This window comes from Trachemys scripta, chromosome 2, assembly GCF_013100865.1.
Source record: "Trachemys scripta elegans isolate TJP31775 chromosome 2, CAS_Tse_1.0, whole genome shotgun sequence".
Classification (NCBI taxonomy): Eukaryota; Metazoa; Chordata; order Testudines; family Emydidae; genus Trachemys; species Trachemys scripta.
In genome coordinates, this window is record NC_048299.1 from 262660556 (window position 1) to 262685126 (window position 24571).

Consider the following 24571-nt stretch of genomic DNA (forward strand, 5'->3'; position numbering starts at 1 on the left):
AAATATCAGGATCTGCATAATGGAAGGCCTGAAGCCAAACGTAGAAGGTTGATTTGAAGGGAAGATTAAGGAGAGAGGACTGAGAGGAGCGTAGGGATCAAAGATGTGGGAAGAAGATGAAATTATGTAGGGCCTTGAAGAAGAGGATTTTACACTGATATTGTAAAACACAGAGAGCCAGTGAATTCCAGAAGGGTGAGAAATTATCAGAGCAGCAGAAGAGGAAGATACTAATAAGGGTATTTTGGATCGCACGGAAGGGAAATATCATGAAAACTAAGGGTTTGTATCTGTTACCCTTACTTACACTGAGTAGTACCACTTGAAATCAATGACCACTCAAGAGTAGGTACTACTCAACATGAGAAATAGTGACAGAATCAGACCCTAAAGTAGGATGAGGAATATTAAATGTGTAAGGCCTTCGGGCTGTGAGAAAAGAATTAGGTAAAATAGAAAGAAGAGCAAGGAGGGTGCTAACATGTAAGTGGATTGCAAGGACAGGTAACATGAGTGTGAGGAATAGTGAGGTGGATCAGCAGCCTAAGTGTTGAAATCATGCCTGGTAATGAAGGTTGGGCATCCAGGAAATGATTCAAATAAAGCAGTTCTGAAAAGCGTGTAAAGTAATGATAAAATTAAAAAAAAAAAAAAAAGATGTCATCTGAGGAGAATTTGTGATAGATGATAAATGCACTCAGATCTGTGAAGGAAGTGGGATGTCAGGTGAATAGTACGTTTGCTTTCATCTGCTCATTTGTGATATATTGAATTGTTTTTGTCCTTGAAGCCTAGTTACAGAAAACCTATTTTTGGGCAGTGAAGTAGAAGATATCTTTTCTTTTCCCTTCATTCCCTACCTATTTTACAATGCAAGTGCCTCATTTTTTTCCAAACTGTATAGTTAAGCATTTCTGGCTGAGAGGGAAGCAAACAACAGTCAAGGCCCAGTACGCTCTGCTGGAAGCAGGGCCGAAATTCTGTGGCAAAGTATCCGTGACTCTCAGGTGCAAGAAACTGAAAATACCGCAGCAGATTCGCAGGAATTTAAAAGCCATGCAAAGCTCAGGGCCATATTCTCAAGTGCTCAGCATCCACATCTGGAGCCAGATTTTCAAAAGTGCTTGGTATCCAGTGACTCCCATGGTGACACTTATGGCCATATTTTCAAAAGAGGTCAGCAATAAATGTGCTGAGCTCCTCACTCTCTCTGTGCCTCAGTTCCTCATCTGTAAAAATGGGGATAGTAATACTTCCTTTGTCTGTCCTCTTTATTTAGACTAGCTCTTGAAGGTAGGGACTGTCTTTTCCGAGTGCCTAGGGCAGTGGTGCCTGATCTCACTTAAGGCCTTTAGACACTATCATAATAGTAATAACAACCAGTGACATATCTCAGAACAGAAGAAACGTATAAAGTGCAATCTCTCAAATCTAGTGAGGAGGGATGATGTGGGGATCCTGCCCTGGAAATGAATATAACCTTGGCAGCATCGTAATGTCAGAAGACAATTTCTTCTTCCACTTTTGTCTTGGTATGTGAACTGTTTCCAATATTTACTTCAACTCTGGTAATTTGATTCTATCTGGTCACTTCCTAATGCATCAGTTAGCTTGTGTTGGTGCAACAACCCCTGCCTACGAATGACAGAGAGCCTGTTTCTGGTAGGATGGAACTGCTCTATCTTATTTATTGCTTCTGTCTCTGCCCTTTCTCTTCTTTTCCCAGTTTTCTCTTTTTTGAGTACTCGTCACTTTTTTTCTAGTTCTAGTTCTCTTTTTCTCTTTCCTTTATTCCTGTTTCTCTATTCTCCACTTGACCCTGTTATGTCTGCCCCCTTATCAGCTGTGTCCTGCACTCATTCTCACTCTGCCTCTCTCCTTGCATCCTTCCATGAAGGCCCTCCTCCGGCTACATCACACACACACAAATCTGCCCATGCGATCCTCTCTCTAGTTCCCAACACCAGCTCAGATTGCTAGTGCTGCTTGCATTTCTCCCACACTGCTTGGCATGTTCTTACAACACCTCTGAATGATGTAATACTCCCTGCTGGCAGAGGTCTGGAGTTCCTCTACAGAAAAAAAATTTTTTTTTTTCCTTCCCTAGATCAGCTACAACTCATTCCTGAAATTCCCGATCACCATTATCAGTGATAATCAAGCTCTCAATTTCAAGCTCTATGCTACGCAATCCAGAAGCCAAGTGTAGTAACCCAGGAATGCATAACTGAAGATGGTGCAACTTCATAGGGAACTCTTATTTGTAAATGATTCTCCTTTGTGTTTCTTCACATCTTTAGGTGTGGGTAATGGCAGAGAGTGTGTGTCCCTGTCAGCCATTTGGTAGGACAGCACCTTGGCAGGAGGAAATCTTAAACTGAAAATTTTTCCAAATATATAAAACTGACACATGACTTAATCTCATTTTACAGACCCACCCATTCTCTCCCACTGGAATTTTTTATTCTTCTTCAAGTGATTGCACATGTCTATTCCACTGTAGGTGTATGCCTGCCTTGTGCACGGTTGTGGGAGATTTTTCTTCAGTAGTACCTGTCTGGGCAGCGTGAGGGCCCGCTGATGCCTTATGCCACTGCACACAGATATAAAGGGCTGCATTGCTCCCAACCTCTCTCAGTTCCTTCCTACCACCAGTGATGGCTGGTGGAGCTCCAATTTTTGTATCTGCAAGTCTTCCCTCTTTTAGTGTATGTAATACCCCTAGAGTTAGTTTTTAGTCTAGTGTAGTGTGTTTGTACATATTTAGATAAAAGGATAAATTTAGGATAGTAAATTTGTAGAGTGGGGTTCCTAGTTGGGTACTGGGCTCAGTACTGGATTAATGACTCATTCTTCTGGCTTCAAGGCCTGTTGCTCATGTAACAAGTCTATGCCGGTGAGCGATCCATATCCCAGCTGCCTTAAGTGTCTGGTACAGGTGCACATGAGTGACAGATGTCACATTTGTAGAGGGTTCAAACTCCAATTGAAAAAGGACAGGTCTGCCAGACTCAAGTACTTGCCTATGGAGTCTGTGCTTTGCCCACCAATGGAACAGGTACCAAGCATATCCGAGTCAAGTTAGGAGTGCTATCCCTGTTCTGACTGAGTCCAGAGGCAGATCCTCATCGCCGGTACCTAGGAAGAGACAATGTAGGTCTCCAAAGGACTCAGTACCGGAGCCTTTGAAGTCTATGGTGAAGCCGCTGAGCGGAGGCAAGAACTTGGAGGTGCTCTCAAAGAAGAGGAAGCCCCAGACACAGTCCGTAAACCAGGAGAGACTGCTGACACCAGAGCCGAAGAAGGGTCCATTGATACTGGTCCCTCAAGGACTGGTGAACCTTTTGGTACTGTAGTCTCAGGAGCCTTTCCAGTGCCATCTACATCCAAGGCTTTTGAGGCAGCCATAGAGTTGCTTACCCTGTTGGTGCCAGCTTCCCCTACTGTTCATGAATCTTGCCTGGTACCGAGATTGGAAATTCATGCTCCCATGGTCCCAGCATCAGTCCCAGAGCACCATTTGGTACTAGTGCGGCTTGCCATCTCCAGACTCAGAAAGGTCTCCCTGGTACTGATGGGATCTGCTCCACCATGGGTTTGAGGAAGTGGACTCCTCATCAGATTCCAAGATCAGATCAGATGTCTCTTCACGCCAACTCTGTGGGTGCTCCATGGCTGAAGCACCCATGGAAAAAAAAATGGGTGCTGAGCACCCCCTGGCAGCACCGCCGATCAGCTCCTTCCTCTCCACCTCAGCACTTCCAGCTCACCGGTGGACCCCACTGATCAGCTCCTCCCCCTCCCTCCCAGTGCCTTCCACCCACCAGGATCAGCTGTTCAGCCGCAATCAGGAGGCGCTGTGGGGGAGAGGGAGGAGCGGGAGTAGGAAGAGGTGGGGGAAGGGTGCAAAATGGGGCAGAGCAGGGGGCAGGAAGAGGTAGGATGGGAGCTTGGGAGAAGGGGTGGAGTGGGGGCGGGACATGGGGCAGAGTGGGAGTCAAGCACCCCCTGGGAACTGGGGAAGTCGGCACCTCTGGTATGTAAGACACGGAAAGTTTGGCTCTATTCGACACTGGTGAGGCCTCAGCAGGAGTACTGTATCCAGTTTTGCGCGCCACACTTTAAAAAAGATGTGGACAAATTTGTTGCTCTCCTGTGGAAAGTCTCCAAAAATGATAAAAGGTTGATAAAAACGCACCTATGAAGAAAGGTTAAAAAAACTGGGTACATTTAATCTTGCGCAAAGAAGACTGAGTGGGGTGGGGAATCTGATAACGGTCTTCAAATATGTTAAGGGCTATTATAAAGAGGACTGTGATCAATTGTTGTCCATGTCCACTGCAAGTAGCTTGAGAAGTAATCAGCTTAAATCTGCAGCAAGGAAAATTTAGGTTAGAAATTAGAAAAAACTTTCTAACTATATGGATAGTTAAGCACTGGAATTACCTGTGTGGTTAGCTCAGCTTCATTCAGTATCATCCTTAGGGACACCCCCGCCCCCCATATGTAGTGCATCTTTAATTTGTAGCTTTATCCCCACACATTTAGCATTAGCTCTTCATCGATCACATACCAAATGGATGAATCTAAGTTACCTGTACAAACCAGGGAGGCCCAGTGACACTGACCCCTGATTGACCTAGCCTCAATACTGGGTTGTAAGGCTTTATTTTGGTGCCTGGGTTACTGATTTGGAAGGAGTGTTGACAAGCCAGTCATGCCTCACTTGATATCAGCACTGGGCCACCTGTTGTGAAATGCTGATACCTTGGAGGGTGTGGTCTTTTGCTTTCCTTTTTTTTTTTTTTTTTTTAGTTCACTCTAAAAAGCTACTCTTGCACAATACAGAAGTTAGAGTAAAATGGGAGCACATCGCTAACTGGCTTATTGGCATGATTGGAACTGCTCAAAATCCCAGGGGTTTTTAGCAATGTGTTCCCCTCTTTGGTTTTAATTCTATTACTAGGCAGGAGTAACTGCAGCTGATTTCTGATTAATGCAGCATTAGCTTCCCCTGCACCCCTTTCTTGCTCATCAGTTGGTGGCTGTGCTCATATGCACACACAATGCTCTGCACCTGTGCTGTGAAGGATCAAGCTCTTTCTCCACCCATTACTCTACCTTTTTAATCCTGCAGTATGGAGAGTAAGAGAACTGGTATATGAGGGCCTTGAGATTTTGGAAGACTAGGCCTAGTATTGAACCTTACTTGAGCCAAATCATAGCCTCCACAGAAACACTCAAGCACAATCAATTTGCACTGCACCTGCAGAGACTTGTAGGGCTAAGACAAAAATGGCAGTGTTGCAATGTACGTGGCAACTGTAGAAATATTAACATTTTACTGAACCACTGGGGAGGGAGAATGTGCAGTCTAAGAAAAAGAGAGCGATCTTAAATAAGTTGTTTCAATCAGATTTAAAGTTAACCATCAGAATCAGCAGGTTACTGCAATAATAGTCTCTGCACATTTATAACTCTGGGTTTTAGCTATAGAGTTTTCTACCTACTGTCACTCCGGGTGCCTAATCTGTCTTGTGATGTAAGGCAAGGTTAAAAAAACAGTACTGTACATTCAGCTGTTCCTAAGTGGTGCTGATATGTTTCTCTGCACAGCCCCTGTGACATTGTTGTGAAGGTCACTATATAAATTGGTGAGAGTGCTGGTTTGTATTTCTTTCTGGAAACAGCCTAATAAAGATGACTATAGTGAAGGGTTTGTTATATTAAGCTTGTGCAAACTGAACCACAGTGCAGTATTACACAGATAGAAGCAGAATCACAGCTCTGGTCTTAACCTAAATGAAAAGTTTGCAGTTTTAAGATTGAGCAATGCCATGTCTTAAAACTGCTATGTTCCTCTTTTTTTTTTTTTTTTTTTTTTGAATGAGCCAGAAGGTTTATTTCCTAACTTGTTTCAATATGACATTAAGTGAATATTTCTTTCCATTTCCCATACATTTTAGCACCATTTAAAAAAAAAACTGCCTAAAGAAGAAAAATTGCGTGTTCTTCAAGGTATTACAATCCATGAAATTTTCATGAAAGAGGGAACTGGCTATTATGCTATTACAAAAACACACTAGTTTCCCTCTTGCATCAGTTTCTTTTGGCCTGGAATCGATGCATATGCTAAGAGTTTTTTTGAAAATACTGGTGACTATGTGGGGAGTCAGTGTGGTTAGTGGATAGGGCACTTGAATGGAACTCCCATGCTCTAGGTTCTATTCCTGGCTCTCCTGCTGGTTTGCTTGATGACCTTGGATAAGTCATTACCCCTCCCTGGGCCCCAGTTTCCCCATCCACAAAATGGGGGTTAATAAAACTGACATCACCACCCCTTGTAAAGTGGTAAAAGGGCTAGGTATTATTATTATTTCTATAAATGGTAATTGATATTTATACAGGCACTCAGGTATTACAGAGGTGAGGGCTATGTAAGTACCCAACTAGACAGAGAACTATAGTACCCCAGGCATGGAAGACTAATGCAGCCCCACACCAGACTAGCAGGGGAGAGACACTCTGGTAGGGGAGGGGTCAGAGATAGGCTGGGCTTAGACAGGTATTTCTCTTCCCCATCTTCTGTTTAGCCTTATGAAACTTGTGAGGGACCCTATTGGTTAAGTCATTTTGAAGCCTGTGAGGGCTCCTATTGGCCAATTCCATCTTTCTATCAAAGGAGGCGGGATTAAAAGTGTCTTCCTGGGCAAAGGCAATGCCCAGTTACAGGAGGGCTGTGAGGAGGAGCATGGTTAGACCACAGGCTGGTGGACAAAGATGAAAATGGAGTTGGAGTCATGGTCACAGCCTGGCTGTAGTGCCAGTCATGGCAGTGGCCGTAGCCGCCGGGGCACCGGCAGCTCCTGGAGCATTGGCCGCATTGGCAGCAACGGCGGCAGCAGCAGCCGCAACAAGGACCCAGGTGGTGCCTGGAGCAGTGGGAATGGCAGTGGGAATGGCTGGGCCATCTGGTTACCCTGTTCTGGTCTCAGATGGGCCCAGGGAGGCCTGGCTGGAGGCTCTTAGGGCAGTGCCATTTCAGGCTTTGCAGCTGACCACAGGGAAGATGTTGAACCTCCTGTTGGAGGTCGCACCCCTTTCAGGGCCTGCTTTGACCAGGCTGCTCCCACGGCTGCCTGTGACAACTGGTGGAGAGGCCCAAGAAGAGGGGAGTGAAACATCCTCTGATCTAGGAGTGAGAAGTGAAGAAGAGGGGTGTGCTGAAAGCAAGAGGGCCATTATGTGGGTACCCCCACCGCAACTGGCTGGTGAGTTTTGCTGGGGCCCTTTCCCATTAAGTGACCCTGCTGTAGTGAATGGGGTCTCCTAGGATAGTGTGGGGATATTGCCTTTTTCTGGGGGTGAGGGCTTCCTCAGCATCCTTTGGCTGAAAGGGAAGAGGGGGTTGATTCCTCCGTTGCAGTGGGTAGCCCAGTGTTTTGTCCAAGTGGGGCACCTCCTCTTCCTACCACCCTTTAACCTATATCCGTATGCTGCATGTTGCTGAGTCATTGACATTTAAACAATCACAGCATCAACAAAGGACAACAGAAATTATGAGGGGTATGGAACAGCTTCCATATAAGGAGAGATCAAAAAGACTGGGCCTGTTCAGTTTGGAAAAGAGACGACTAAGGGGGAATATGATAGAGGTCTATAAAATGATGAATGCTGTGGAGCAACTGAACAAGGAAGTAACAGAGAGTCCTGTGGCACCTTAAAGACGAACAGATGTATTGGAGCATAAGCTTTCGTGGGTGAATGCCCACCCCCTTCACATAACACAAGAACCAGGGGTCACCTGATGAAATGAATAGGCAACAGGTTTAAAAGAAACAAAAGGAAGTACTTCTTCACACAACACACATTCAACCTGTGGAACCCATTGCCAGGGAACGTTGTGAAAGCCAAAAGTATAACTGGGTTCAAAAAAGAATTAACCAAGATGGTCAGGAATGCAACCCCATGCTCTGGATGCCCCTAAGCCTCTGACTACCAGATGCTGGGACTGGACAACAGGGGATGAATCATTCGATAATTGCCTTTGAAGCATCTAGCACTGGCCACTGTTGGAAGACAGGATACTGGGTTAGATGGAACATTGGTCTGACCCCGTGTAGCCATTCTTGTGTTCAAGATCTTAACATTTAGAAAATAAAGAGTTAAGGTCTCACACCTTCCATCCTATCCTCCTCCATGCCAAACTCCCTCATTACATGTGAAATCATCTAGCCTATATCTGAAATCACAATATACCCCCACAACTCAAAACACTCATGCATTTAACCACTATCTCGACACTGAGCCTGGCAGTATTATCTCAGACTACTTTTTTGGAGTAGAGCTGCCCAGAAAAGAGAATTTCCATTTAGGGGAAAATTCTGGATTGTTACTGATTCATTTTATTCTACATCAGAATGGAATATCAACATCCCAGAATTTCTGGTGAAACAGAACAATTTGTTTCAGGGCCTGCCAGCCAGGATGTGTCTTAGGCTCTCAAGCAGCCTGTCTACTAGGCCTACTTGCTGGGGAGCTGGGCTTGTTTCCTGTCAGCCCATCCATCAGTCAGCTTCCTGCCTGGTCTCAATCTAAAGTTTTGATGGACTCCATGCATTCCCAGGGAACATTTTCATTCTGTTGAAACAGGATTTTTCCGACACAAACTCTGGTTGGAAAACTTTTGGCCAGCTCTAGTTTTGAGACAAGTGTAGACTACAAGGGTCCAGTGATAGTACGTTGAAGGTGGAGAAGTGATTTTTGGTTCTATTAGTTCCAACATTTATAAAGTATTTTTGTTGAGGTTGGGCAAGGTTTTATATTTGTGAGCTCCTTATTCAAAATGTATATGTTTGGACTAGTTTTTGGGGGGGGGGGTAGTCAGACTTACAGCTGTAGGGTGGCTTGAACAATAGGAGTGGAGCAAAGTACTAAGGATCCATTTCTCAGATTATTGGTAGTGTAGTTTCTTGGGCTTGTGTTAGTTTTTCTCCTCACATGAACTTTCCAATCTTTGTGTTCCTTTGTCCTTTCTGTGGCATATCTGAGACTTCTACTCTGTAGTCATGTAATTGTTGCAGTTTCATGTAGACCTACTGTTTCCAGTTAAATGGTCTGGATTGTAATTATCAGTAAGGTTTATTTTCCACGGGCCTGTTTGTTTGAATTTGTTTGGTAATTAAAATGGAGGAATCTGATCTCCTCAGATTTTCCATGAAGTGTGATTCCTGTGTGTTTAGTCAGCAGCTTCGTAGGTAAGCCCTACATCCTCTGAGAGAGACTTCTCAATCCAAAGAGTCCAGAATTTATTGAATAGTGAATTATTGTTTGCCATGCCCTCCCACAGATTTTTGAAGTGCTCACTTCTCACACTTGCTTTTGTAGGCCATGACAGTGTGCTAGAGCAAGGGACCTGTCTGTCAGTATTGGCTTGCCGGGCTAGTAGAATTGTAATCATGGACAATGATCTTCATTTCTGAGGAGACTGTATAAAGACCATGGAAATTTTCCAGAAAATGAGAGACAAAGATTATCAGATCTTATAACTCACTCTGAATAGTATATACATTAATGTTTTGGTAGAAATTACCATAGGTCATGCATGGATTTTTTTTTATTATTTTACTAATAGATACAAATTACTGATTAAACAAACTTCAAGGGTCTTCGTGTCACTTTCACTTGTATTTGCATCAGGTCCTGGCAATGCATCCTAAAGGGCCTGTGGCTAGGTGGTTTCAAAGCCTTGTTAAACATGCGCTGTCACTTTTTGTGGATTTAATTATATTTAAATGCAACTTTAGAGGCAGCCACTGATGTAGAGCATTCTTCTTCTCCTCCCCATTCCTATGTAAAGTGGTTTAGCAGCTTATCAGTTTGTACCTCCACCTTCCCTCTCTCCCAGAGAAAAACCTAGATGGTTTATGCTCCAGACCAGTGGTTCTCAACCTGTGGCCCATGGGCCACTTGTGGCCCAATCAGCACAGTGCTGCGGCCCATGTGACATCCTCAGGGCCATACAGGTAGTATTGGATGCGGCCCACATAACACGTTCTGGGCCTCATATGCATCCCACAATAGTAAATAGGTTGAGAACCACTGCTCCAGACATTTCAAGTTTTAAAAAGCAATCACTTCTGTGTGTCTATACTTCTTATGCAAACATTTTAAAAATTGCAAATCAGTCCTTGACTTACATGTTAACAAATTAACAACGAATTGCTTGGTTTTGGCAGCAGCACTAAATTTGCAATTGCAGGCTGTAACAACATATTACAGACCACTTTCTTCAAATCAGAGTATGTTTTGCAACACAAGAAAGTACTGGAATTGTAGCGTATTTTGCTACACAGCCTACTTTGGCTTGGTTGGCAAATTAAGTTATCACTTACCTTGTGGCAAAAGTCAAAAGCATTTGAACTATCTGCTGCAGCTAACTGACAGACTTCGTTCTCCCTCTTAAAAAATCAAACCAAACTGTCCTGCAGCAGCTGCCAGTAAACATGCAAGAAAAGTTAAACTCTTGCTAGCCTCTCTGGCAAAGATAACTGGCTCTTCAGCACCTGACTGTAGCTGAAGAAAAGTCCAGGCCCAAACCTCTCCAGGCACCACAGAAATGTACTTGTGTGACTGACCTCAACGGGACTTCTTCTAGTGTTGCCAACCCTCCAGGATTGGCCTGGAGTCTCCAGGAATTAAAGATTAATCTTTAATTAAAAAATTGTCATGTAATGAAATCTCCAGAAATACATCTAACCAAAATTGGCAACCCTAGCCTCTTCCCTCCCCTCTGACTGCTGGCTCAGATCTTTTGCCCTGCTCTGGCTTTTCTCCCCCTGCCCCAGAAGCTCTCTTTTGTACCTTGCTCACTCAGCCAAATCCTGCTCTCTGACTAGAGGCTGCTGTGCCTGATGTCACTCAACCTACCCCCATCTTCCACTGTTCTTTGTCCAGCAGGCAGAAAAAGCTGATAATTCAATTTGTACAGATACCACTTCTTGTCTCAGACTTCTCAGTGACAGGATTTTTTCCAGACAGTACCGTTGGCTGCTATTTCTATAGAGCCAACAGTACACTTGGTCAGTTTTTTCTAAGGCCCACCTGTGGAGCTGAAATAGGCCCTGTGGCCCACTATTGACATTTCTTGAGGAAAATTATTTAATTTTCATTATTACATACATATAAACTATAACTCTGTAAATAAAGAATGTACGTTTCCTTTTCATTTTCATGTAAACAGTTGTAATGACAGAAATCCCTAGCCGTAGGCACTCTAAGAAATGCTTCAAGATCTTTGAAACCAAACAGTTTTAGTAAAACTACACTTTTTAAAAAAAATTATGTTGAGAACAAAATGTGGTAGTCAAACAGCGAAAACACAGTTTTGTATTAAACTGAACAATAAGCAGCATAATGTTAACAAAATTGTTAAACACGTGTTTGATTTTAAAACAAAATAGCGATTGAATTTTGAACACTATATTGTTTTTCAGTTTTTTTAGTGTAAAATCTGAATTTTTGCGCTGTGTAAGTAAAGACCTAACCCTATTCTCTACTAATTAGAACAGAATTAAATATTGTAAATAAAAATATAAAAATAACTTACAGATTTGGGGTCGTCTTAATGGGATAAATGTGCCTGCTTCTCCTCGCACAGTTTTTCTAGATGGGGACATATATTAGTGAGGCTCAACCTGATCTCATCTTCAATTTTCACCCTTTCAGCCAGCTCAGGGTGCAGGCAGGGGATAGCTAGGGGCTATGTGCAGGCAGCGGAGGGTGGGGGGAGCCAGCAGAGGAGTAGCTAGGGGCTGGGTGCAGGCGGGGGGTAGCTCAGGGAATAGCTAGGGGCTGCATGCCAGGAGGGGGTTAGCTCACACTGTGGGGAGGGGCTGTCTCCAAGGGAGCGCTGCTGCTGCAGGACCCAGCCATGCACTCAGTCCCTGGCGGGAGGAGGGGGGGTTGAGCAGTGATGCCAAGCACTCTGGGCATCCAGGTCAGTTTCCCCATGTGGGCTGTGCTGTGAGGCATCAGAAGCTGCTCTCCTGTCCTCCCCTTACCCAGCCCATATGGGGAAACTGATCTGGATGCAGAGTGCACTTGGTGTCCCCGCTCATCCCGCCCCCACCCCAAACTCCGCCCCCGGCAACTGTCCACCTCGGACTGTGCTGCGGTCCACAGTTTGGGAACCCCATGCACTATGCCCTTTGTAGCCAAGTACTCAGAGAAGGTCCCTGCTCTAAAAAGCTTACATCCTAAGGCCCAGATCCTGCAAAGACTTGCACACACGCTTAATTTTACCCATTGACGTCTAGGATGGGAGTCAGAATAGACAGGGATGGGGAAAGGATGCAAGAGAAATCAAAGAGCATTGTAAACTTCGCCACAAATTGTACCTAGGGCTGGATTAAGGCTAACTGGGGACCAAGGCACGCAGTGGCATAGGTCCTCTCATGGCATCACCCCCAGGCAATAGCAGGGGGAACCTCATTTCCACTGTTGAAAGCAGGGGTGATGGTAAGGGACCCTCTGTCCTCCTGGGAGCAGGGCCAACCTCCTAAGTGTTGGAGAAAAACTGCTTCCACATAAGAGTGACAGGAGCAGCAGCAGGAAAATCCCCTCTGACAGAATTGGGCAGCAGCATGGGGGACCTTTTCCCCCTAGGAGAATGAGCAGGTGCCCCTTTCCTCTTGGAGAGGCAGAAGTGGCTGCAAGGGGCCCTCAATTATGTAGTCCCACAGTTAGGGTGCATCTGCTTAGGTGGGGAACTGGCACACCGCTCTCTCTTCCTCCTGCTGCGCGCAGCCCTTTCTATTTGGGCAGCAGTAGAGTTAACATCCCATTGAGATAACCATTGCAGGTCACACCTCTAGAGCTATTGTTTCACTCCACCTGTAAAGGCAGTCATCACTCCATTGGTTACACTTGGGTCACATTTTTAAGTTCCCTTCACAACCATAAAGGCTAGAAACTTGCTGTTTGTTTTTTTTCTTTTTTGGGGTGCTGCTTTTTAAGCATGGATTCTGATGTACTCGTATGACTGCGGGAGCTGGGGCCCCTGGCATAGACCTGTGTGCCTATGTCTTAATCTAACCCTGCTTGTACTTTTAAAAAAAAATACACACCTTTATGCATTTATATTACATGATGTAATTTATGCTAATGACTGGGATAGACTCATTGGAAATTACTGAATTTTACAAATTAGCATATAAGTGAACAAACACAAAAAATAAACAAGGATATTGCACCACAAACTATATGCTTGCTACTTGATTTGACAAATGTGATTTATTTTGGTGTCTGTCTAAATTAGGGTTTTCTAGAGCACGCATCTCTCTGATATGTGAGCACTAATTTCCTAGTAAATGTTCTGTAATGTGTCAAAATAATGAAGTCTTATGAGACATTACTGCAGCACTCTTCTGTTGTACCTTCTCAGAATAGGTGGAATATGTGAATAATAAGGGTAGGGGCAAAGGGTAAATAATTGATATTGAAAACTCTGTGTGTGTGTGTGTGTGTGTGTGTGTGTGTGTGTGTGTGTGTGTGTGTGTGTGTGTGTGTGTGTGAGAGAGAGAGAGAAAGAGAGAGAGAGAGAGAGAGAGAGAAAATGGTCTGTACTGTGAAAAAATAACTTTTGACAATATCTAATTCTATTTATTAACAATCTGATCCAATGTTAGGGCAGACATTGGGGTGTTTTTTCTGCCCTTGGGTACTATCTATGCCTAATATAGATGTTAACTGATATGCCCAAGGTTCTGTGCCTCAGTTTCCCCATGTGTAAAAATTACTATAACACTTTCCCACCTCTCAATAAAGTTGTGTAAAGCTTAGTTGGCTAATATTTGCTAACTACTGCTTGATCCTGAGATAAAATGAGAAATTGAAATATAAAATGTCAGCTTTGAATGAAAATTGAGTAAATCAAAAACAGATGTGCAGTGGCAAAATTCATTATAGCGTGTTACCAAAAACAGTTACCTTAGGGTGTGATGGGAACACATCTTTAATACAATAGTGGGCACTAATTAGCTGACGATAACAAGGTATTATGTGTATTACAAATGAGAGACTCCTAACAGATTTTAGTAGTGATGAGAGCCAGGATGTGAAAAAGTTTAACCTCAGAAAGATTCTTAAATGCAATAACTCAGAGCACAAAAAGTAAAATATATGTATATGTTTTAGTTGCTTCTGTCAACATTTGAAGTTCAGCAACAATAGGCAAAGATTAGATGAAATGACTACTTGCTGTAACAGTGGCTCTTTGAGATGTGATGCTGACAAGTATTCCACTTAAGTGTGTGTGCATGCCCAGCACATCAGAGCCAGAGAAATTTGCCTAGCTGTACCCATGGAGGGATGGTACTCGGACCTCCTGGCAATACCCTCTTCCTCCCCCCAGCTACATATTGCAACACCGCCCTGTCCCTCCTTCAGTTCCTTCCCACTGTACCTGAGTAGGTGCAGCTGTGTCTTCCACTTAGGTGACTCACAAGCAGTACCCCCCAAGAGGCAGGGCTTGGAGTCTACATAAACAAGGACTGCAGGACCGTTCTACCGAAGCTTGCATCTGCCATGGAAGATGGAGTTATGGCATAATGGTTCAGGAACATATGTATTGGCGACCATATAGCAGCCCTGCAGATATCCAACATGGAAATGTCACTATGGATGTGGCTTGCACCCTCGTAGAATGAGGTCAGGGCCTGCTGAGGGGGTGCAGCTGAAGCTATTTCATATGCCATCTTGATGCAGGATGTTCTTCATTTGGAGATCATCTGCAAAGAGACCGTTTGACCCTGCGTGCAGTGTGCATATGACACAAACAAACGACGCAAAGCATGAAACGGTTTAGTCCTGTCCAGATAAAAGGTCTGACGTTGCCTGACATCTAAGGTATGGAGATGCTGCTGAAGGTCCAGAGCAGCAAACCAGTCATTCTGAGACAACATGGGGAGGATAGTCGAGAGTGAGGATTTGGAACTTCATGTACCTGATATATTTATTGAGGCTGTGAAGGTCGAGGATGAATCTTACCTCACTTGGATTTGGGTACCAGGAATAGAAGTTATGACCGGTGTTCTGGCGGAACCGCCTCCTCCACTCCCAAAGCAGTATCTCATGAGAGGGGTCCCTGAAGAGGGATGGGGGTGGTGGGGGAGAGAGGAACCGGATGGCATAACATGATCTGACCATGCTTAGGATCCAGCTGTCTGTAGTGACTGAGACCCAAGCATTGTGAAAGCAGGCCAGCCTGTTCCCAAAGCAGGGGGATGAGGAGAGAGGAGCAACGACTGGAACAGTGCTGTGGACCAAGGAGTCAGAATGGGTACTTGAAAGGTGCTGGGGGAGGGTGCATGGATTGGCTGAACCCCAAGCCCGCCTGCTTTCTCCTGTAGGATCGATCAGTCTTTCTGGGGCAGCCCCATTGCCTCGGAGGAAGGAAAGGCTGGCCAAATGTGCACTACAGACGATGGTGCTGCTGCTGGATGCTATAGTGGTGCTTCTGCGCTGCTGGCATGTATGCCCCCACCGACCGCAGGGTAGCCCTTGAGCCCTTGAAGGAATGCAGGGTTGAAGAGCAAATACTCAATGGCTTGTTGGACATTGGTACACTATCCAAATTCTGGAGCAAGGATGCTCTCCCCTTGGTGACCACAGAGGCCACCACACTGATCGAGGTGTCGATATCAAGCGCAGACTGCAAGGACGTCTTAGCTAACAAGCAGCCTTCAGGGACAAATGCCGAAAATTCCTCCCAAGAGGCCCCGGGCAGCTGGTCTGCGAACTTTGACATAGCTGTCCAATTAACAATATCGTACTTGGATAGCAAGACTTGTTGGTTAGAAGTTCACATCTGTACAACTGTTAGCAGTTCACATCAGAGGAGGTGTAAAACTTGCTGACCATGAGGTCCCTATCCTTGGGCTGGACTTAAACATTTCTGCTGGACTTTATCATTCAGTTACGACTAGGGAATTCGGGATCAGATGGGAGTAAAATCCCTCAAATCCCTGCATGGGAACAAAATAGTGCTTCTCCATGTGCTTAGCCGCACAGTGTGAGGGAAGTGTGCTCCAGAGGCTTTGACCGGTTCAAGGAGCGCATTGTTGATAGGGAGGATGACTCTCCCAGGGGAAGATAGCTGTAAAATGTCCACCAATTTGTGGGTATTCCCAAGGGAAGAAGCTACATGCCGCAAAAGGTCTTGGTATGCCTTAAAATCCTCCGGTACCGAAGGAGAGAATGAGCCAGGCTGCACAGCATTGTCCGGAGATGAAGACGAGGCTTTTAACTGAGCCAAAGCTGAATCCTGGTCCAGGGTTGATGGATCTGGACGGGCTGACTATGGAGGCTCCGCAGGGAGAATGACCGCCTGTGCCTGGGCCTGTAACAGATAGACGGTACCACCGCAGACCTGGCCAGTTATCTCACCTTTGAGCGAGATGAAGAGCGGGACCATCACAACTTAGGAGCATTCCACAGACTCCATGGAGCCCACTGTCATGGATAAGGCATTGGTGGCTAGAAGGTGCTGGGCTAGGGACCTCTGTCCCAACCATGAGGCACACACGCCAATCCAGTATCTGTAACAGTCCATCAGCAGCCCTCAGTGCTGGTCGGATGATGGAGAACAGGATAATGACAACCCCGACTGAGATGCAGAGGAGCCTCGGGATCCCGAAGATAAGGGTGGAGCGAGACCAGAAGGAGCGAGCAGGCGGTCTGAGTTGTCCATCGCCTAGAACAAGGCAGGACGCGGCACTGCCGAGGGAAGTGGTACCGTCGGTACTGAGCATGCCGATGCCAGAATCTGTCTCGGTCCTGAAGTGAACAGCAGTACGGGGGTGTCTGATGGTACTGACATCAAGGGTGGCAAAAGCCGCCACGGAAGCATTTGTGGTTCTGACTGTAGTGGTGCCGAGTAGGTTCCCGGTACCAGCCCTACATCCGCAACCTGTGGAAGGGAAATATTGGGGTGCAGTGCCAACTGATCTGAGTGTTCACCAGCTCATTCAGTCAAAGGGGCTATAGTTGACACAGCCCTGGCAAAGTCCTGGTCCAAAGGAGAGGTTGGGACCAAAAGGTAGAGGAGGTCTGTAGCTGCCTGGCACGCCACCAATGTGGAAACACTCAGTACTGGCATCTCCCTCATCGATACAGAACTCAATGTATGCCTCGAGGCTGGAACTAGAGTCAACCGTGGAGGTTTTCTAACGGGGGAGAGTTAGAAATACCCGTGCCGTCCCAGGCACCAGCACCCAATCTGGCAAATGGCTCCTCCGTTTCTTCGGAGAGGCGCCCGCTCTGGAATCTGAAGCGGCTGTGCTCTTGGAACCCAAGGACGATCTCCAACCCGATGAGGTTCTTGGCACCAAAGCAGGCCACATGGCCAGTTTGAGCAGGTGCCGGCAGCTTCAGGTGAAAGTCTCAAGCCACTTGAGTCCATTTCTTAAACAATCTGCACATCGCATAACGCTCCTTGACGTGGGCCTTGCCGAGACAGAGCAAGCACCATGTGTGGGGATTGCTGTTGGGGATCACTCCCCACACAAAGGACCACGTTTAAACCCCGGTGAGGGCATCACTGAGGGAAACAAACTACTAAACTTACACTACTCTAGCTAACCCTAAGGGTACTACTAACTATACACAAGAGAAAAAACTGAACCAGTTGTGAGGTTGAGACTACGCAGAGCTCTAACTCCAGGCACAGGCAGTAAGACGAACTGAAGGAGGGTTGGGCAGTGCTGCCTCATGTATCCAGGGGAGGGGCTATGGCTATTAGGAACAAGTATCGTCCCTCTATGGGTAGTACTAGGCAAATTTCTCTGGCTCCAGTGCACCATGCACGCACACACCTATGTGGAACACACTGCTGCATATATTAGAACAATCAGTATTTTATTCGTGTAGTACTAATTCATGAGGAAAAAATGTAATATGGTTAACTGAAGTATGCATGGCCCAGCATTTTTATTCCTTCTTCACATAGAAAACTCAAATTTATTAGCATAGGCCTTGATCTTACAAACTTTTATTCACATTGCACTTAGTAACATGAGGAATCCCTTGATGTGAAAGAAAGGGTTCATGTTAGTAAGAATTTGCAGGATTAGGTCTGTAGTTTAAAACGTCTGCCTTAGGGCGTGGTACTAATTCAAAGTGTGTGTGTGACTGAGACCACAAAGACTTATGTGCCTATTCTCCTATGTAATCTCTACAGGGCATACTGTAACTGGAAAAACTGTACTTTCCCTCTCCAGCTCCATAATCCAAAGCATCAAGCAGCAGCAACAAATCTGTGGGTGTTTTTTCCAAAGTATGCTAAATTTCTATTGGTTGTGGGGTTTTTTTTAGGTGCTGTTTATTTACCCCCACTCTTACAATATCTCTTAATAATATTAATTGCATGTGGGGAGATACACCTCCAGAAACTATTATAAATAGTTCTTTATTATCATTATTTGTATTACAATAGCACTTAGAGGCCTGCGCCCTGTTGTGCTAGGTAGCATAAAAACTTAATAAAGGGACAGTCCAAGTTCAGGGGGAGGGATAGCTCAGTGGTTTGAGCATTGGCCTGCTAAACCCAAGGTTGTGAGCTCAATCCTTGAGGGGGCCATTTAGGGATCTGGGGCAAAAATCTGCCTGGGGATTGGTCCTGCTTTTAGCAGGGGGTTGGACTAGATGACCTCCTGAAGTCCCTTCCAACCCTGATATTCTATGATTCTAAGCCCAAAAGAACTTAGATTCATAGATTCTAGGACTGGAAGGGACCTCGAGAGGTCATCGAATCCAGTCCCCTGCCCGCATGGCAGGACCAAATACTGTCTAGACCATCCCTGATAGACATTTATCTAACCTACTCTTAAATATCTCCAGAGATGGAGATTCCACAACCTCCCCAGGCAATTTATTCCAGTGTTTAACCACCCTGACAGTTAGGAACTTTTTCCTAATGTCCAACCTAGACCTCCCTTGCTGCAGTTTAAACCCATTGCTTCTTGTTCTATCCTTAGAGGCTAAGGTGAACAAGTTTTCTTCCTCCTCCTTATGACACCCTTTTAGATACCTGAAAACTGCTATCATCTCAGTCTTCTCTTTTCCAAACTAAACAAACACAATTCTTTCAGCCTTCCTTCATAGGTCATGTTCTCAAGACCTTTAATCATTCTTGTTGCTCTTCTCTGGACCCTTTCCAATTTCTCCACATCTTTTTTAAAATGCGGTGCCCAGAACTGGACACAATACTCCCGCTGAGGCCTAACCAGCGCAGAGTAGAGTGGAAGAATGACTTCTCGTGTCTTGCTCACAACACACCTGTTAATACATCCCAGAATCACGTTTGCTTTTTTTGCAACAGCATCACACTGTTGACTCATATTTAGCTTGTGGTCCACTATAACCCCTAGATCCCTTTCTGCTGTACTCCTTCCTAGACAGTCTCTTCCCATTCTGTATGTGTGAAACTGATTGTTCCTTCCTAAGTGGAGCACTTTGCATTTGTCTTTGTTAAACTTCATCCTGTTTACCTCAGACCATTTCTCCAATTTGTCCAGATGATTTTGAATTATGACCCCGTCCTCCAAAGTAGTTGCAATCCCTCCCAGTTTGGTATCATCCGCAAACCTAATAAGCGTACTTTCTATGCCAATATCTAAGTCGTTAATGAAGATATTGAACAGAGCCGGTCCCAAAACAGACCCCTGCGGAACCCCACTTGTTATGTTAGGTCAGGCTCAAAGTAGGAGCAAGGTTTAAAACACTTGAATCCATGAAAAACTGCAGATCCAATTATAGCACTGGAATTTAGGCTGGCATTTTCAAACCTGGATGCCTAAATTTAGCTCCTAAATACAAGCAGCCTGGCTTTCAAAACTGATGAGCTCCCATCGATCTCACTGAACTCAATGGCAGTTAAAGGTGCTCAGTGTCACTTTTACTTAAGTGCCGAATTTTAAACAACTAGATTTGAAAATATTGGCCAAAGGTTTGTATATGTGCCACATTTAAAAGAACGGTTTGGTTTAAAATTGCATCTATACATTTCAAGCTTTAAAGCCTACTACTTTGGTGTCCAAACATCACCAGCATTGGTAACAGACGTAGACCACCTCAATCGTTTAGCCTAGAACTTATCTGTAGCTGCCACATTCTTTCAGACATAAAGCACTGGAACATGTACTAGGCTCCTGAACTGGAACAAAATGCAGTCTACAAAAGTGTAACTCTCCAGATGTTTTCAGCAGGAAATATCAAAGCTACAAAGTGCCAATATTTAAAGATTCTGTAAATTTATGGAAAATCTGTACCCGTTGTGCTTTATTGGCCTTGCTTGTAAGAAAAGAATTCATATGGTATTCAGAGAAAGCATTCCATATTGCAGCCTGCTAAGTCATAATTTCCATGTTGTTTTGTATGGCAAAAACCTTGGGTTTTTTTCTACTGGTTTTCATAAGACGGTTTGTATTTCACACGAAATTCAGTGTATTTATGATACATTGAAGATTACATGTGTGTATTTCCAAGAGGAGATTAAGAAAAAAGGCCCATAAAATGGTGCATAATGCAGATAATTGGTCCTTGCTTTCTTTATAGTACCTGTTTCTGTATTTACAGAAAACTAAATTGTGTCCCCTTCAGTCTTTTTTTCTTCAGACTTGCCAATGGCCCTATTGAAGGGCCTGTTTTGCAAATAAAACTCATCAAGCTTTGTTGGTACGTCTCAATCTTGTTTGCTGCTTTTCCAGGATTTAAGTGAGTGAGGCCTTCTTAACAAAGATGTTCTCCAAAAATAGACCTGTACTGGTTACTAGCCTGATGGCTGGCATACTCACGTCGGAATCATCCCACAGCCATTTTGACACTTCTTTGTGGATTGGCTGTTAGAAGGGGGAGGGAGGTGGGAAATTTGGGCAGGGAAAGAGGAAGAAGGAAATGTATAAAAACAAAATATAACCAGTAGCAAGAGGTGGAATGATGAAAGGGGCCACCACCACCTGCAGCAACAGCAGGAGTTCTATACCCAGCCTGCTCCTATGGTTAAGTATCTGGACTACAGTCTGGGCTCTATGAAGGGTGGATGCTGCCTGAGAACAGATGTCCTTTGTTACCACTTGGGAAAGTAGTGACACCAGAGGTGCATGCTGCATGGGCCACAGGGTCACTAAAGCCCCCAAGTGACGAAAAAATGGGAGGATGGTGGTGCTTCCCCTCTCCTCTGGCACTGCTGCAAGGATGTGATTTTTTGTTTGTTTGTTTTATAGGTCTGCTCATCTCATATGTGGGTCAGGGACTATACATGGTAAATAAAAGGGCCTGCCTAGACACAAGTCAGCTTATGTGCAAGTACATATGGTAGCTGTTCAGATTGAACTTTGAAAATGGGCTTTTCTTCACATACCTTAGTAGAGGTTCTTTGTCACTGATACAGGGTTAAATAAAATGGTTGGTGTTTTTTTTTAATAGTTTTGTAAGGATTGTTTTGGCTCATGGGAAAAAACCTAGACCGTATTCTACTTTCATTTACACCAGTGAAAACCAGCAGATCTCCACTAAAGTCAGCAGTGTTATTCTGGATTTACTTTGGGGCAAGAACAGAATTTGTGTTTCTGATTTGGTAAATGCATAGATTTTTTAATAGAAGTAACAAATCCCACCACCATGTAGGATTTTGCTGAATCAGGCTTCCATTTCCCTCTCTTGGTATTATATAAAAATCATGTCTATAGTGGTCACCATTTAAAAATCAACATTTCCTAGCAGATACCCCACAGTTATTACAATTGTTTCCTATTTAGGGGGAAACTGTGACATCTCAATTACCACTGTAACTGACACATGCTGATTTTTTTTAATGGTGACTGGATATTAAAAGCTGGATGAAAATCAATAATTTGTCTTTTCTCATTGTAGTTGGTCCCCGGTCAGATACTGATGCAAATGAGTCCATTGAACAAATAGATGAAGATATAGCAGTGACTCAAAGTCAGATGAACTTTATTTGTCCTATCACACAGGTATGCTATTACTATTACTGTAGTAGATAAATATTTCCCATCTTCAATTACTTCACTGCAACTTCATAGCCATTATAATCCTATTCACATTCCTACCTATATAACATACTTGTTAGCTATATATGTATATTGATTTTTAGAAACCAGACAATGGTCATGTTGCTGAAATAAAACCTTGCAGGAATAATGCAGTCTACCACGTGGGGTCTGATCCTGTAATTTGAGTAGTACAGCATATGGACCCCAGAGACTTCCTGCCGCTTTAAGCAAGAGACTCTCATGTGTGGGGCTTGGAGTTTAATTATATTTTGTTGCCAGGGGACAGTACTTTCTGCCACAAGATAATACCTTCCTAACATATGGGGGCCTGGATAGTTGTGAAAGTCAAAGTTGATTGTAATAATAGCTAGAGAGAAAGAAGGGTGATACCTACAAACTGTATTCTATACAGGGGCGCAAGATAGTTGGGGATTTTCTGTCAGAATGATTTTCTGTTTGAAAAATGCTCTTTTTGCAAAATCCAAAATTTTCCATTGGGAAAATCAAAATGACAGCTGCCCATCCAGAAGGTCCTTGCCAATTTCATTTTCAGACAGAAAATGAAACTGACACAAGCCTTCAAGGCAGTAAGGAGCAATCCAAAAAATTCCACGTTGATTCTTCCAATGCAGAATTTTTCTGGAAATCCGTTACCACCAAAAATATTGTGTTTTTTGTCCTGTCTTGGGATGATTTCCCCCCCACCCCAAAAAATGAGGGGTTTTTTTCCATGTAGTTGATTTCCATTTACCAGTCATCTCTAACTGGGGCTGTTAGCAACATCCCACGGCAGATCTGAGAATGTTTTCAAGGTCATCATTAGTTCTGTTAAGTACAGTCATATTGATTGCAGATGGAAATGCAGAAACCAGTTCGAAATAAAGTCTGTGGCCATACCTATGAAGAAGAAGCCATTCTAAAAATTATACAGCGTCGAGAAAATCAAAAGAAAAAGGCATGGTAAGTTAGCAAAAATGGGGGGGGGGGGCGGAAATACTTGGCTTGCTATGTATGTGGAATCATATTCCACTTGTTCTATGAAATTTATTTGTGTTGGCAAGGCTGAAGGAAGTAATATTTAAATGTCTGCCCCAAATCAGTCTCCTCATTAATACTGTGCACATGGAGGATACCTCTTGTTTTTATTTAAAAATATATATATATATTTAAGGAAACATTCAGCAAGTGTATGGGGAAGTAACAGCCATTCCCAACAAAATAACAGAGATCTAGTACAGTCCTTAACAATACAGAGAAATTTTAACATCTTAAAGTTGCTAGTTCATTTTTTTTTCTTACCGTGTGTTTTTTAAAACTGTCAAAGTTGGTGTAAAAAATAATATAACTCCTTTGCAAATGGAAGGGAAAAGATAGTGCTTTTATAGCTGATAGATGGTACTACAATAAGAAAAAGGAACTAATACAGACAATTATAAACCGCTAGATGAAGGGAAGACTGTTCAGCCAGAAAAATAAGCTGTACAGTCCCTTCCTAATTCAGGAAAACACTTTTTACCATAGATAATGCTGGTAGTACTGCCTATGGTTAAGGTTGCTTGACACGTTCCATAAAAAGACCCTATTTTCAGCTGCTTATAACTTTGTTAAATTTAGGGCATATATTTTTCCATGCTGGGTGTCTAGCTCAGGCGGCTGCTGGTGCTGTTATTATTGTTGTTTAATTTCAGCAAAAAAGGTTTCAGCCATTTGAGAATGAGATCAGGGAAAATATGGGTGAGTTTGCCTATGTTGAAAACATATATTCTCTGTCTTATGGTGAGAAGCAGGGCCCTGATATTTGGCAGTGGGGTCACCGTGGTGTCGGTAAGAGACTGATTTTCACCAAGCAGCGTATGTTTGGCCATGTTATAAGCCTCTGAAAAATCTGCAGTTTTGCACATGCTCAGGAGAGGTTTGTAAGAGGTTGATGGTATTATTCTCCAAAGATTCTATCGGCACTGAACATACGTAAGCTGCACACAGCTCCCGTGCGATGACTGGCTGCTCCTGCCCCATCCCCACAGTGACTGTGCATGCACCATCACAGGACTGCAAAAGCTGAGTAGGACTTTCCCTGAAATTGTTCTTCCTGACTTCAGGAAAGTTGCTGTTGTGCTAGCCACTCAAATGGATAACAGGGAGAAAGCAATCTGACTAGAATGCAAATGAGTGAAGGGAGATAGGCGCTCTGGGAACAATAGGAGGCAGAGGGGACAGGGAGGCAGAGGCACAGAAGCTGGGTTGGGAGATAGGACAAAGTGGGACAGCAGTTGGGAGGTGGAAAGGAGCCAAAAGAGGTAGCAACAGGAGCCAAAGGGTGGGAACAAAAGGGAACAGGCTGTGGGGACAAGGGCAGAACAGCCTATAACCACTAGACACACTCCTCTCCAGAACCTGGAGTTGAACAAAGTAGTACCAAGTCTCAACGTTCTTCTGCTGTCAGTAATCAGCAGTGAAAGCCACTAGCAAAATGAGTCTCTTCCTCCTCCAGAGGATGG

The 24571-nt window shown here is 44.1% G+C and overlaps 1 protein-coding gene across 1 annotated transcript in view; it reads left to right on the forward strand.

Annotated features, from left to right (window-relative positions):
* The window catches only part of LOC117873809 (E3 SUMO-protein ligase NSE2-like), a 77298-nt gene that overhangs the window by 48209 nt on the left and 4518 nt on the right, over positions 1-24571 (forward strand). Inside the window, exons 2-3 of the mRNA XM_034763611.1 lie at positions 21931-22034; positions 22927-23033. Coding sequence (XP_034619502.1) covers positions 21931-22034; positions 22927-23033 — 211 coding nt within the window. The remainder of the gene's footprint in view (positions 1-21930; positions 22035-22926; positions 23034-24571) is intronic.